The sequence below is a fragment of the Adiantum capillus-veneris genome, chromosome 11 (assembly GCF_014529385.1).
Source record: "Adiantum capillus-veneris isolate H3 chromosome 11, ASM1452938v2, whole genome shotgun sequence".
NCBI lineage: Eukaryota > Viridiplantae > Streptophyta > Polypodiopsida > Polypodiales > Pteridaceae > Adiantum > Adiantum capillus-veneris.
The window spans coordinates 110,476,376-110,489,676 of NC_140941.1; the positions used below are offsets into that span (position 1 = coordinate 110,476,376).

The following is a 13,301-nucleotide window of genomic DNA, read 5'->3' on the forward strand; positions in this document are numbered from 1 at the left end:
TTTGCTCCCACTTGTCGTATGACTACTGTGCGTTTTCTATGTGCATTGGCAGCTCATTTTGGTTGGGATGTACATCAATCAGACATTGTTACTGCTTTCTTGAATGGTGACATATTTGAGGAAGTTTATGTAACGCAGCCTCGCGGTTTTGTCATAAAAGGACAAGAGGACAAAGTGTGCAAATGTAAGAAGGCTTTGTATGGGTTGAAGCAATCTCCTCGTGCTTGGTATGAGAAAGCTGACACTCATTTGGTTAAACGAGGCTTTCGTAACAGTCCAACAGAAAGCACATTGTATGTAAAGCGTGAGGATGATGTATTTCTCATTGTGGTTCTTTATGTTGATGATTTGCTGATCACTGGACCAAATGAGAGACATATTGCTGAATTTAAGGCTGATTTGAATGCTACTTTCAAGATGAAAGATTTGGGGCTGTTGCATCATTACTTGGGTATACAGTTTAAGCAGTGTGATGGTGGTATTGCCTTGTGTCAGAAAAGTTACATAGAGACATTGCTATGTAAGTTTGGACTTGAGGATTGCAAACCTATTGCCACTCCCATGGAAACAGGTTTGAAGTTGAGTCTACATGATGCTGGCGATCCTGCTGATGTCACTCTTTACCAAACTGCTGTTGGCTGCCTCATTTATGTATGCAACACGAGGCCAGATATTCAGTTTGCAGTCTCGCAGGTCAGCAGATTTATGCATAGCCCAGGGTCTAAGCATTGGCAGGCTGTCAAGAGGATTTTCCGCTACCTTAGTGGCACTTTACATCTTGGCTTGTTTTATCCCAAGGGGGGATCATTGCCGCCAGACTTACATGCTTTTTCGGACTCAGATTGGGCTGGTTGTTTTGACACGCGAGTGTCCACAAGTGGTTTTTGTTTCATGCTTGGCAGTTCATGTATATCATGGTTGAGCAAGAAGCAACCTACTGTGGCCACTTCGAGTTGTGAGGCTGAGTACAGGGCAGTCTTCACAGCTACGGTTGAGTGTGTATGGCTCAGACGCCTTATGGCTGACTTGGGTGTTGGACAGGACACTGCCAACACTATCTACACTGACAGTCAGAGCGCATTGGCAGTTGCGAGGAACCCAGTTTTTCATGCTCGCACAAAGCACATTGAGGTGCATTACCACTATGTCAGGGAGAGGCTCTCAGCAGGAGAGATCAGCTTGGCTTATGTGCCAACACAGGACAACCTTGCAAATCTTTTCACAAAGGCATTGTCTCGTGAGAAGCTTGAAGCTTTCCGCAAAGCTTTGGGCTTACTCCCCTTTGTGGACTGATCCTGTCCTCAGGGCATGGCACTTCCCTTTACTCATGTGCCAGCTCTCGTTCACCGCATCACTCCAGGGGGGATTTGTTACCATATACATGTGGTAGTGATGTGTGTGAACACACTAGGACCGCCGGGGCATTTTTTCCCTCTTTAGGAGGTTTTTTCCCCCGTGCATTGATATATACGCCCATCACTCTAGGGCTATCTATCTTTCCATTGCACACTAAGGAATACACTCTCTATTGTGTACCTTGAGCTTCCTTCGTCTTCTCCAAGCTGTGTGTGTTTCTCTGCAACCCTAATTCCAACATCTTGATCCAATAATGAAGATTGAACTAGGTTTTATGGATCGCTTAAAGCTAGTTGAATCTCTCTATGGCAAATGAAGAAGAAGGGCAAGCATCCATGCATTGGTGGTGAGCATTACGCCATGCCTACATCAAGTACTTGGGAGCTACCAATGTTCACAAGGATAGATTCAACATCATTGTTAAGGTCAAGGTGTGTGAAGATGGATTTAGAGATGACGTCTATGTAGAAAAGATTGTAAAAGGACACTTAAATGATGTGTTTAAGCTTATTGCCTACCATGAGGAAAATATTGTGCATGTCACGCATGTAGGCATCATTTCAGCAATAGGGATTGCCCCCACCCCTCATGCCCACCTCTTTTGGTATTTCACTTTTGGAATGGAGGCACCCTCAATGGATGGCTAGAGAGATTCCGCGACAAGGGAAAGAACCTACAATACAAGGCCCTGAAAGATGTCAAGGAAAATATGATCAAGTCAAAGCCAACATTTGGTGCAATGTCCATGGATTGCTACAAACCATCGCCCTTTTGCATGCACACAACTACACACCTAATGACATCCATGAAATAACAACATGCTTCACTTTGGATGGAATGGCATTTATGTGGGCTTCTACAATTGGGGGCAAGCTACCCTCTATTTAACTGAGAAAATGTTTCCTACTTTGACAAACCTACTGCCATCCAGATGTGAGATGAGTGGAAAAATAGGTACGGGTGTGCACCTGAATGGATATATACAAACCCATGACTTTATACCAAATCACAAGATGTAGATGCACTGGTGAAGTATATACTAGAATTTCTGAAGTACTCGCTCAAGGATGAAGACACCAATTAACTCTAGCGTGTCTCTATGGATAAGCAATGCCTTGGCTTGGCCTAGGCCCCAATTATTGTAAATCACAAGATGCACAACATCTCTTGTTAGGCTTGGATGGCCTAAAGTGGATAGGCGATGGATTATGGCCCATAATAGAATTATGACAATATAATGATTGATAGCCATTGTGACTTCATCACATCAAAAACCCCATTTTTGTAAACCTCAAGAATCATTCATGATAGTCACAATATAATGATTGATAGCCATTGTGGCTTCATCACATCACAAACCCCTTTTTTGTAACCCTCAAGAATCTTTCATGGATACAAATCTATTTTGCATCTTTCAATTGTAGTCCATCTTTATGATGATCCTTAAATGGTTTAAATTGTTTGTGTTGAGTATTAGTCTTCTTTGTCTACTAATTTTGTTTAGTCTTCTCTGGCTACTAATTTTGTTGAGTATTAGTCTTCTCTGTCTACTACATTTTTGTTGCTTGGATTAAGTACTTAAAGTTAATGGAACATATTTTTTTCTTGTCTTGGAGTTGAATCATCACCTAATGTTTGATATGTTTTTCCTTGACAAGAAATGGCCACAAACATTATCCCTACTGTTGGGACTGAGATTGACTTTGTTGAAGCACAAGGCATACTAGGGACCGTGGACATGGAGCTAGAGGGTCTCCTGGTGAGGCTCTTACCACAAGCTATGCAAGGAGATTTTTCCTTCAAGGTGGGTCGAGAATACTCTTTTCAGAGCGTTTGGACACACAAAGATAAAATCGCCTCATGACCACAAGCAATGCAAAGAGATTTTTACTTCATGGTGGGTCAAGAATACTATTTTTAGAGTGTATAGACACACAAAGAGCAACTCACCATTGAAGCTTTTAGACCTACATCATAAGGGTTGTGCAAGGTGGTTTTTGTGCTTCATCCAAAAAAAACTCACAACAACGAACACTAAACAACAATCAAATTGCAATGTACTTCATACAACACATTTTTGTACAAGATATCTCGGGAGTTGGGACGAAGGGTGAATTGGGCATACAAACCACACAATGTAGGTGTTGTCTTAGGAAGGGCCACGGAAATGTCCCCCCCCCCCCCCCCCCCCCCCCCCCAACACACACACACACACAATGAAAGAGGCCTACTATGATCTTGTCAGATGAGGGTGATAGCTTATTATAAATGATAGCTTATCAAACATGAATAACTTATTGCCTTCCCCCAATAGTTTATCTCTTCCCTTGAGAACTTATCACTTCTTTTGATAGCTTATGACTTCATCTTATGGAGGCCTTGAAAGCTTATCAAAGTTGTAGATATATTATTAGAGTTGTAGATAGCTTATGGACACTTGATATCTTATCACAAGCTTCAATAATTTATCACTTTTGTGGAGGGCTTATCAAGGGAACATCCAACTATAAACAAGATGCACTGATCAAGATGGTAATCATGGTGTTGTCTTCCTCCACTGCGAGGCATGTGTAAGGCATGAGCGCAGTTTGGATGTTTTTTACTGCTCACTTGATGCCTTGCAGGTTGGACCAAAGCAAGCAAATAACCATTAGCAATGTGCAAGCCCACAATTTTCTATTGTATTTGTTGTGTTGCCTCCCATGAGATTTGACAAGCAGCCCTTGCCAAATTCCTTGTTGACTCACAACATGGCACTCAATTGCCTGCTCATGGCTCTGCTTTCCCTTATGTTGGCAGCTCCTTAGCTTCCCACATGGTGGCCCTCAGGTAAGCATGGCTTCCCGCCTTTCCAAGGCTACGCACTCTACTCTAATACCAGATGTAAAGTACCCAATCTTCATTGCACAACCCTTGCTTCCTTCTCACCCTAGTTTTGGCTATGGCCTGTAGGTTCTTGCCCTCAACTCTCCATTCCTCTCTTTCTTTCCACGATCCACTCAAAATCTCCAGGCATTCAATGGCATGATTCCAACTCTCCATTTCTCTCTTTTTTTCCACGATCCGCTCAAAAGCTCCATGCATTCAATCATATGATTTCAACTCCCCATCCAAACAACTTTTATTCCGCTTAGGCCAAGACCCCTTTCAACTGTGCCACCCTCTTGGGAATAAAACCTGCCAAGCTCCCAACCTCATATGCATCACCCCTTGTCTGCTTCTAGCCTTGGACACATCATTGCTTGCTACCTTCTGGCCTCAGACACCATCCGTGGCCTCATACGCCATCCCTTGTTGGTTCATGCTTGATCCTTCTTGGCTCCTAGGCCATCTCAATCAACCCTCATAGTTGTGACCTCCATTGTCGTCTACCATAACACCACAAAGAAATTCATGCGGACAAGAAATACCTTCTCTACTTGTAGGCATGGAGTCAATCCAAAACAAAAGACCTTGGACTAGAGAAATTGTCATCAACGAGTGTGCAGCTGTAGCTTGAGCTTTAGTCTAGAGAAGCAAGCCCACATAGTTTGCAACCCACAATGAATCTGTAAGTTGGGAAAGGCTAGTAGAGCCTAACAACCCTCCTTTCATCCAAGATAATGTCATTCCACGTGTTATCCTTCCATTGGAGAGAGTGCAAAATGAGGATTTAAGCCCTAGGGTGACTCCACCATTTTACGCAAGTATGGAGCAAACTAAGAAGGGGGGATTATATATGTGAACTTCTCTAAGAATGTCTCCTCCTATGCTAGAATCAAATGCTCAAAGCCAAAGGCCTCCCATTATTCACACTTCTACCCTTATGCCGACAAAGCTAAAGGCCTCCCATTATTCACAATTCTACCCTTATGCCGACAAAGCCAAAGCCTAGTTCAAAAAGCTAGTGCCAAATAGTGTCCACAAAGAACGGCCACAAATGCCCAAGCACATGCTAGAAGGTTACTATCAATTGAATTCCATTACTTCTTTCCATAAGGATTTGCACTTGTATAAATATGAGAAGGGAAAGTAATTCGAGCTTCTCTCTCTCAAGAGTGTTAGCCAATTAGCAACACACAACTTGAAATGGTCCTACAATATATCAAATATTTGCATGTGGTAAAGCTCACTTACAAATACAGGGATGTAGAGGGTAATGAGTAAAAGCATTACTACCCGCAATGTGCTTTAGAAAGTGAATTCAAGTCTAAGAACAAAAAATGGTTCTACCATTCCTATCTTAGGGCAGGGTGTAGTGCAAGCACACAACTCTCAAAATATTGAAAAAATGAGGTTGAAAATGTTAAAGTTGGACCAATTGAGGAGAAACAGAAACCTAGAGCTTCTCCTAAAACAACTCAGCACGAACTACCATAGGTGTCATGGGTGCCCATCAAATTCATGTAGATATACAATGGAGATTTGACAACAAAAGAATGTCACACATCGTGAGGGCTGAGTAATCCCAAGGTACACTTCCCAAAATTGCTTCAGTAAGAATGTATTCTCATGTACCTTAGGTCTATGATACTTCATTATCGCTAGCACCACTTGACATTATTGGGGGCCGTACATCCTAGTATCCCCTCATGCATGTCAAAGTTAAACTTGACTTCAGAAATTTAAGGTTGTGTATCCACTGTCACAGGCATTGTTAATGCATCTTTTTGATTTTTTTACAAGCATGTGGCCCTATGACTCGATTCACATTGATATTTTTTGAGTGGTTGTGTATGATGCATCGCTCCCTCTCCTCCCTTTTCACTAGCGGTGTTATTTCCCTTAGATGCCTTTTTCAATAACCCGCCGCCTAATGCCACATTGCCAGTAGGCGGATATACACCAAATGCATGCCTGCCCATCGCTTTTGGGGATGGGCACGCATGCATTACACACTAGTATAACTATTTTGAAGAGGAGTGTGAACGTACTTGATAGTGGAAGGAGTCCGAACGGGGCCTAATGCCACATTGCCAGTAGGCGGATACACATCAAATAGTTGCCTGCCCATCACTTTTGGGGACGGGCACTCATGCATTACACACTAGTATAATTTTATTTTATTTTTAAAAAGCGAGAGCTGGTTGGAGATCAATCCCCGCCCAAACTTGTACAGGGTGTCCCTTTTCTTGTCCGCTGCGCATTTAGCAGGCCATGTGTAAGTAGCCTTATGCACTCCCGAAGTTCCGAGTCGTACCATGCGGACGCGTTTGCTAGGAACAGCTTAGTATGCCGATAATCTGCTTGTCTGTGAGATTACGGCCTTCGATTAACGTTTTTTCTGCAACAACACACTCGAAGAAGATTTTCTCTGGTCAAATTAGGGTTGCTCGCTGCCATTTTTGCCAGTACTACGCCATTTCTTGCATCACTGGAGGCGAGGAAAATACCATCCTTGACAAGCATGACCATTATGATGAGCTCCAGGCGCTCATCTTATCTGCTCCATATCCGCCTAAGGGGAAATCGGCATCTTCTGCTTTACAAGCTCCCACTTTGCTGGAAAAAGAAGCTCTGGCCATGGAAGGCTTTGCATCAGAATTTTCCCGTCGACAGCAAAGTGACGCAGTAAATGAGCTGTTAGATCTTCTTGAGTACAAAGGTGTACCCGCTGGCTATGCATTTGAGTTCCTTAGACATGCAACTGGACTTATTGACGACCTTGTATTACTTGCCAGCAGAGCGGAAGGCCCTGCAATGGCAAGCACAACCAATGTCTCTTCTTCTCCAGTGCACCTCACCGAGGCTTCTCACAACTCAGAGGGCTCATTGAAAAGAAATCTCCAAGGCTTTCTTCCTCTCCAGTACATATCCAGCAGGTTGCGATTAAAACGCAGTCATGTTCACAAGATTGATGGCTCATTGGCTTCCAAGATAGCTTGTCTTGCTGAACAAGCAGGAATTCCGAGGCTTGTGTATTATTTTTACATGCTTAACGTGAAAGCTTTTGACATACCCAGGCTGCTTCCTTACGTTGGGCAAAGAATCGACACTGTCATGGCTAAGGTAGAGTTTTTAAGAACACTTGGTGTGAAAGCAAGCTACCTACCTAGTGTTCTTGCGAGATGGCCACAGCTCTTTCAGTATGAGTGTGATCAATTAGCTGTGGTGGAAGAGTTCTTGAAAGGTTTAGGCCTTTCTCAGAAAGAAATTGGAGTGTTGGTGCAAAAGCACCCTGAAATTCTTGGCCAAGATGTCGAAAAGGATTTGCGTCTTACAGTGGACTTTCTTGAAGGCCTTGGAGTGCCTCTGGAAGGTGTGAAAATGCTCATCACTAGGCATCCTTTCCTAATTTTGGAGGGTGCCGAGAAAAGCCTTAGTCCCTTAATCTGCTACCTTGAGAGCATTGGAGTAAAGCAAGAACACATTGGTGCCCTACTTGTGCGCAGACCAGTATTGGTTACCAGTGATATCAAGAAAGATTTATGGCCAGTCGGTGATTATTTGAAAAAGCTACATGCAAGTGCCGATGATATTGATAAGATAATCACATCATTTCCACGCCTCTTTCGATATAATCTTGGCCAGGTAAGCATTCTGTAGCTCTTTACGCATCTACAGTTAGCTCTAAAGTGGAATTTTTCTTCGTTATGAAAGCTTTCTGCATAATAATTCAATCATTTACATATTGTGCAGTAGCTATGCATTTCACTTCAGGTTTTGATATTGGGGGCAAGCACTTCATCCTTGGCAGCCCATTCAAGGGTGCTGAGTGTAATTGTTTGTGAAGGCTTAACCTTGTCAACAGCCCAATGTTGACCCTATTTTCTTGTCAGGTTAGCAATATACAGTCTACAAGCTGTAAAAACGTTAACACAGGGGTGGGGTATGCACTGTTGTTTTACACTTGATTGGGAGTGAAGGAATGTTTTTTACACACTCTCTTCCCCTCTTTCAGGACTCTTTAATGACTAGTTGTCAATATTTTTTGACCAGGGGTTAGAGCCATGGGCCATTACTGCCATTGGTTCTCTTAAGGATGTCACCTTTTTATATGCAGGAAACTTCCTCTTCATATGTCACAGCATGTAAGCACACTTGATTATTGTGAAGATTCTTGATGAGGCATTGGCACAATGGAATCTGATGAATTGTCTGCAGTTCTTCCTTTTCTCCAGAGTGCTTCAGTTTGGTGGAGCTGATGTTTTCTTCTGTTATTGTTTCAAGAGAGCAAAATTTTGCTGGTTACATAAGATTCATATGAGGAAATACAGTCCTTGGAAATGGAGTACTTGGATCCTTATAGGGATGGATGGATAAATCTTTCCTTATACTTTGCATAAATTGGATTGTTAAGGAAACGCAGTGGTCATCTTGATCGTGTGTCTGCACAGATTTGGAGCTTATTAGATTTTAACAGATTGTGATGTTGGCTATGTTTGAGTCGAATATTCTTCGTAACCGACAAGATTGCGAAGCTGGGAGATGACTCTATGGGAGCGAGTTGTTGTTACTCAATTTTGGTCCATGATCATTTTGAATTATAGTCCACAAGGTTGACGAATGGTGAGGGGATTTGAGGTTAGCTGCTGGAGAAGGTAACCTCCTCATCAAGAGTGTTTGGAGCATAGTAACAACTGAGGGAGGCTTATATCTCGTCATGGTAGTAGTCGTGTCCCATAGTTTGACTATCAATCACTGTATTCTCCACTGCGAGAAGGCTAGTAGACATCTTTGTGGCCTTAAGCTTAACCAAGGCATTTGTCTAAGGAGACCATAAAAGGGATAGCAGGAGAGTTATTTCACATGCAGGTTGGGAAATTAGGTCGAGTTGAGGGAGTCATCAAGTTCGGGAAGGCTACCTCGTTAACAAGAGCACTTGGAGCTGGATCGATACCATGGGGCCAACGTAGCCCAAATAGTGATCGAGAAGCGCCTAGGGCAACAATGGGAGGTTTGAATTCAACATGGTAGTTGATGTTCCATGGGGAAAGGCAAGTAGACATCCTTGTCCCCTTTTGGCTAAGGCCATGGCATCGATCTGAGGCATAGTCACAAAGAAATGCTGTTGAAAGCTCTTGGAAGGGGGAAACACATTTCATAGAGAGAGTCATTCTCGTTCGTGCTCCAAATGACTTGAGATATTGAAAAAGCAATATTTGCGAGTGGGGTTCATGTAGGACAGACATGCATTTTCATACATCTTCAGAGAATAATGTTGCAAATCCTGGCAAACTTTTCTGGTATAGCTGCAAAAACATTTTCAGGCTATTTTTTTTTGGGCAGGACTTTCAACCAGCTGTGTCCCATTTGGAAAGTCTTGGTGTAGATCCTGTTTTGATGGGAAAGCTTTTTCGTCGGCATCCACAGTTATTGAAGAATCGACTTAACTTTGAATCAAAGACAAGCTTTCTAGTCAATTTGGGACTTGAAAAGAAAGATCTCGGCAAGGTAAGCCTTTACAATGCTCCACATCTAATTTGGATATCATTTACAACTATACACATTTCTATCGAGAAGATGGGTGGTGTTTTGGAAGTGTGAATATGTCGTTTTCTGATCTGTTCAGGTCATTTATAACGCTCCCCAACTTTTAGGTTTAAGTGTGGATGATAAGGTGCAGCCTGCTATTCAGTTTCTCGAGAGTCTAGGAATCACAAGGTCATCGCTGCTCAAGGTCTTACAATTTTTTCAGTCATGCATTGTTCCTCCCCGTTCCCCCCCCCCCCCCCACCCCCCCCCCCCCCCCCCCCCCCCCCCCCCACCACCACCACCACCACCAAAACCCAAAACCCAAAAAGGAAAAAAAGTAGTACCCTCCTTCCTTCCCCTTTTTAATACGCACAATCACTATTCACATACAAGAGCTTTTAACTTCATTATCTTGATGATTGTATTCCTTTTTGAAACTCTTTCAGGTCATCAAGCGCAAACCTATGATTTTGGCTCATAGCATTGAAATGAAACTCCGGCCAAACACGGAGTTTCTCAAAGGATTGGGAATCAATTGCGATGACATTGCTAAGTATGAAATTATCCAGGATTTCGTCACGATTTTACTATGCTCCAAAGTCTAAGAAATTTTTACATTTTCAGACTTGTTACACGTCATCCACAACTGCTTACTCTGAGTGTGGAGAAAAATCTTGAACCCACGGTTGCATACCTAATGCAGCTGAGCTTCCAAAGGTATAGCGTAACAGTAGTTTTGTATCAAGATGCTGAGGAGATTTAGTGTCCTTAGACCTAACTATCTTGATGGCATTTTTTCGTAAAATATACTACTAGCTATACGCAATGATTCTAGATTTGAAAGAAACACCCAAGTTTTTTCAGACAAACAAGCGTCTTTTTTCTTTCCTGTATTTTATACTTGTATCTTTGGAAGGCATTTTAGTTTGGAAACATGCAGCAGGAATTATGGCATATGGTTTAGAGAATCAATGCGACAAACCATCAGGCAAAATCCCAGAATCACTCTTCTTTGTTTTTACTTTACATGAATGCCGTTTTGTCCTATATTGGACTATCTCAGAACTTCAAGAGTATCTTTTGTAAACCACATAAAAGGCCTACAAGCATCCTTTAGTCAGAGGGAGGGATACAATGTGGAGACTTTTAAAAGAGAAAAAAAGACCTTAAAGGAGCCATATCCGCCTGTAGTGCCAGCAAAAGCGCCTCTCTCCAGCATGAAGAAACGCCTTGCTTGCTAGGATTGGTCTGATGCAATTCCCATGCTCTGATAGCCATCCTAAAGCCGGTCATACTTGTCATGTAGCTTGGACCACAAGTCTTGCATAGTTTCAGCAGGAGGCATTGGATGCCACTCTTAGTAACAAAAGCACTGAGCCATCCAGATGAAAGGGAGGTGGGTGTCGGTTCCTGCCGTCCATCTACTCCTTACTTCTAGCCTCTAGAAAGAAAGGAAGAAAGGATCAAAGATTTTTTTTTAACGTCTATTAGAGGCCGATGTCGGCCTATGAGAAAAATCAAATATACATGTGTGCGCCCTCCATTTATCGGGCAAGGACAAAAGTACGAAGTAACAAAATGTGCCATGTGGTAGGGGGGAAGGGGGTGATTCTTGGGATATGAGGGAGGCTAGGATACAAGATACATTTTATATTGAGGGGGGGGGGGGGGGGGGGGGGGGGGAGGGGGGTGGACCAGGGTGGAGCTTTATCTCTAAGGGTATGGGTGCGCATCTATATGCCCAGGGAAGTGCAATCATGAAATGCATTAAGCTGACTAGTTGCATCCTATGTCAAACTGGGGGTGTAATATATCGTGCATGGGTGGTGTGGTGTAAGGGTTGCGTGTATGATGGTGGTTGGGGCTGCCGGCATCTGAGAAAATTTCTCCTGGGCTTCTTACTGTTGGCGAGTCTGGATTTCCTGGATTTGCATGTGATGGAGTCTCGGAGGTCTTTATCTTGAAGCTTCGGGGCATCTCCTAGCTCTGGCCATCTTAGCCTGCTGTAGGGTGGCCCCTCTTCGCGCCTATGTGATGAGTGAGTAGGTTTGTGGTCCTTTGGAAGAAGTGCAGAAAGTTGTGACTATTTGCCACCCTTTGGTGTCGCTACAAGTGCCAACAGTTTCTCTATGTCTGTATCTCCACTAGAAAACAACCAAACTAGCACTGATCTCTAGACTCCGTGATTTGTCGTAGGGTGGGATGGCCTGTAAAAACAGCCTCATCTCTGTTTCTGATACTCCCATATGCTCTACATCTGCAGACAAAGTGCTCCTTGTCCTCAATCAAATTCTCGAATCTCTGTGCAAAGTTGACACAACTTCTCAGCTCGAGGGGTATGAACATCTTTTTCTGTCTCTATCTCTAGCCGGTGTGATGATATTCGGAGCTGACCAATTGCACTCGTGAGCTGTGTTGCATGTATGTGTCCTCGTAGCTTGGTCTTTGAATCAACCCCTCGCCTAGCATGGTCAAGAAGTGCTCACTGTAATTCAACATCTTCGAGGGAAAAGGTTGTCTAGGGGCGATCCATGTCTCTCTGATGTAGAGCTTCCACAGATCTTGTTTGAGTTTTGTGTTCATCTCCTTGTGTGAGAGCTCGATGAAGGGTGAGTCTGGTCATATTGGAAGGGTGGTAATTTATCCATGTCTAGTCTCTGTGTATAACTGGCCTATACAACGTAGAGGGCGGTACTATTTCAATTACCTGTTAACTTTACACAGAGCACTGAGAAGGGAAGAGAACACAGTTGCGTCCAGCGACTAGAATGTCACTGAGCACACAAGGCCGACACCCTGTAGGCCCCAAACACTGGCGCCCCGTTCGGTATTTCTTTATTCAAATTAAGGTAGACGATCCGACCACTTCGCACAAGCTTTCACAAAGCTGTCCAAACCTGGCGAGGGCTGAAAACGCAGGTTTTTAACCTGATTTTGGCAGCATAACGGCGCAAAAACCCCTGTAGGTCAAAAACACCTGTCTAGGACGGATTCCCTCGCTATCTGGAAGCTTTCTGGTGAGCTGTCACAGAAATTCAGCAGGCTGTAATTCCCTGTTTTTCACTGCCGGGTGCCCAAAAGCTTGTACACGCATCCCAAGGCTCTCACGAGGCTCCCCCAGTGTTCCCTTGCACTTTAGGTGCGAAACCCTAAACCTGCAGAAAAACAGGGCAGGCTGTAATTCGCTGTTTCGGATCGTTTTTAGCGGCGCGAACACGCCTATGCGTGTCCCAAGGGCTCCCGCACGCAATGGGACAGTTCCCCTATGAATTGGACGAGTTTTCACACGAGAAAACTCTCCAAACTCGCAATCTTTCGTGATGGAACTGTGCGTACTTGTGGGGGATTAGCAATTAGCTAATCCGGTTCCTGTTCAGAAGGCTCTTGCCTTGGCAAACGCGCATAAACCCCGAGAACTGTACATGTTCATCTGAGTAGCCCAACTAGTGGGGCATTACCATTTGTGCCAAAGGGGGGAGAGAGATGCACGAGAGCAAATCATCGCGCTACATGAGACAGAGGAGAAGGCAAGCTTTCCATTAAAGCTGTAG

At 43.6% G+C, this 13,301-nt stretch overlaps 1 protein-coding gene and 1 long non-coding RNA gene across 3 annotated transcripts in view; both read left to right on the top strand.

The window, feature by feature from the left end:
* The first annotated feature begins 6,462 nt into the window (after positions 1 to 6,462).
* LOC147447816 (uncharacterized) overlaps positions 6,463 to 13,301 on the top strand; it is a 52,205-nt gene continuing 45,366 nt past the window's right edge. The window contains exons 1-5 of one of the 2 annotated variants that reach the window (XM_086523523.1): positions 6,463 to 7,866; positions 9,565 to 9,729; positions 9,848 to 9,955; positions 10,197 to 10,303; positions 10,375 to 10,467. In XM_086523523.1, the coding sequence (XP_086379649.1) occupies positions 6,568 to 7,866; positions 9,565 to 9,729; positions 9,848 to 9,955; positions 10,197 to 10,303; positions 10,375 to 10,467 (1,772 nt within the window). In that variant the 5' untranslated portion in view covers positions 6,463 to 6,567. The remainder of the gene's footprint in view (positions 7,867 to 9,564; positions 9,730 to 9,847; positions 9,956 to 10,196; positions 10,304 to 10,374; positions 10,468 to 13,301) is intronic. The other variant, XM_086523522.1, reaches the window with a different exon arrangement.
* On the top strand, positions 7,978 to 9,558 carry LOC147447817 (uncharacterized). The gene is made up of 3 exons (XR_015189641.1): positions 7,978 to 8,114; positions 8,275 to 8,366; positions 8,440 to 9,558. It is a non-coding gene; the product is annotated as an uncharacterized LOC147447817 (long non-coding RNA).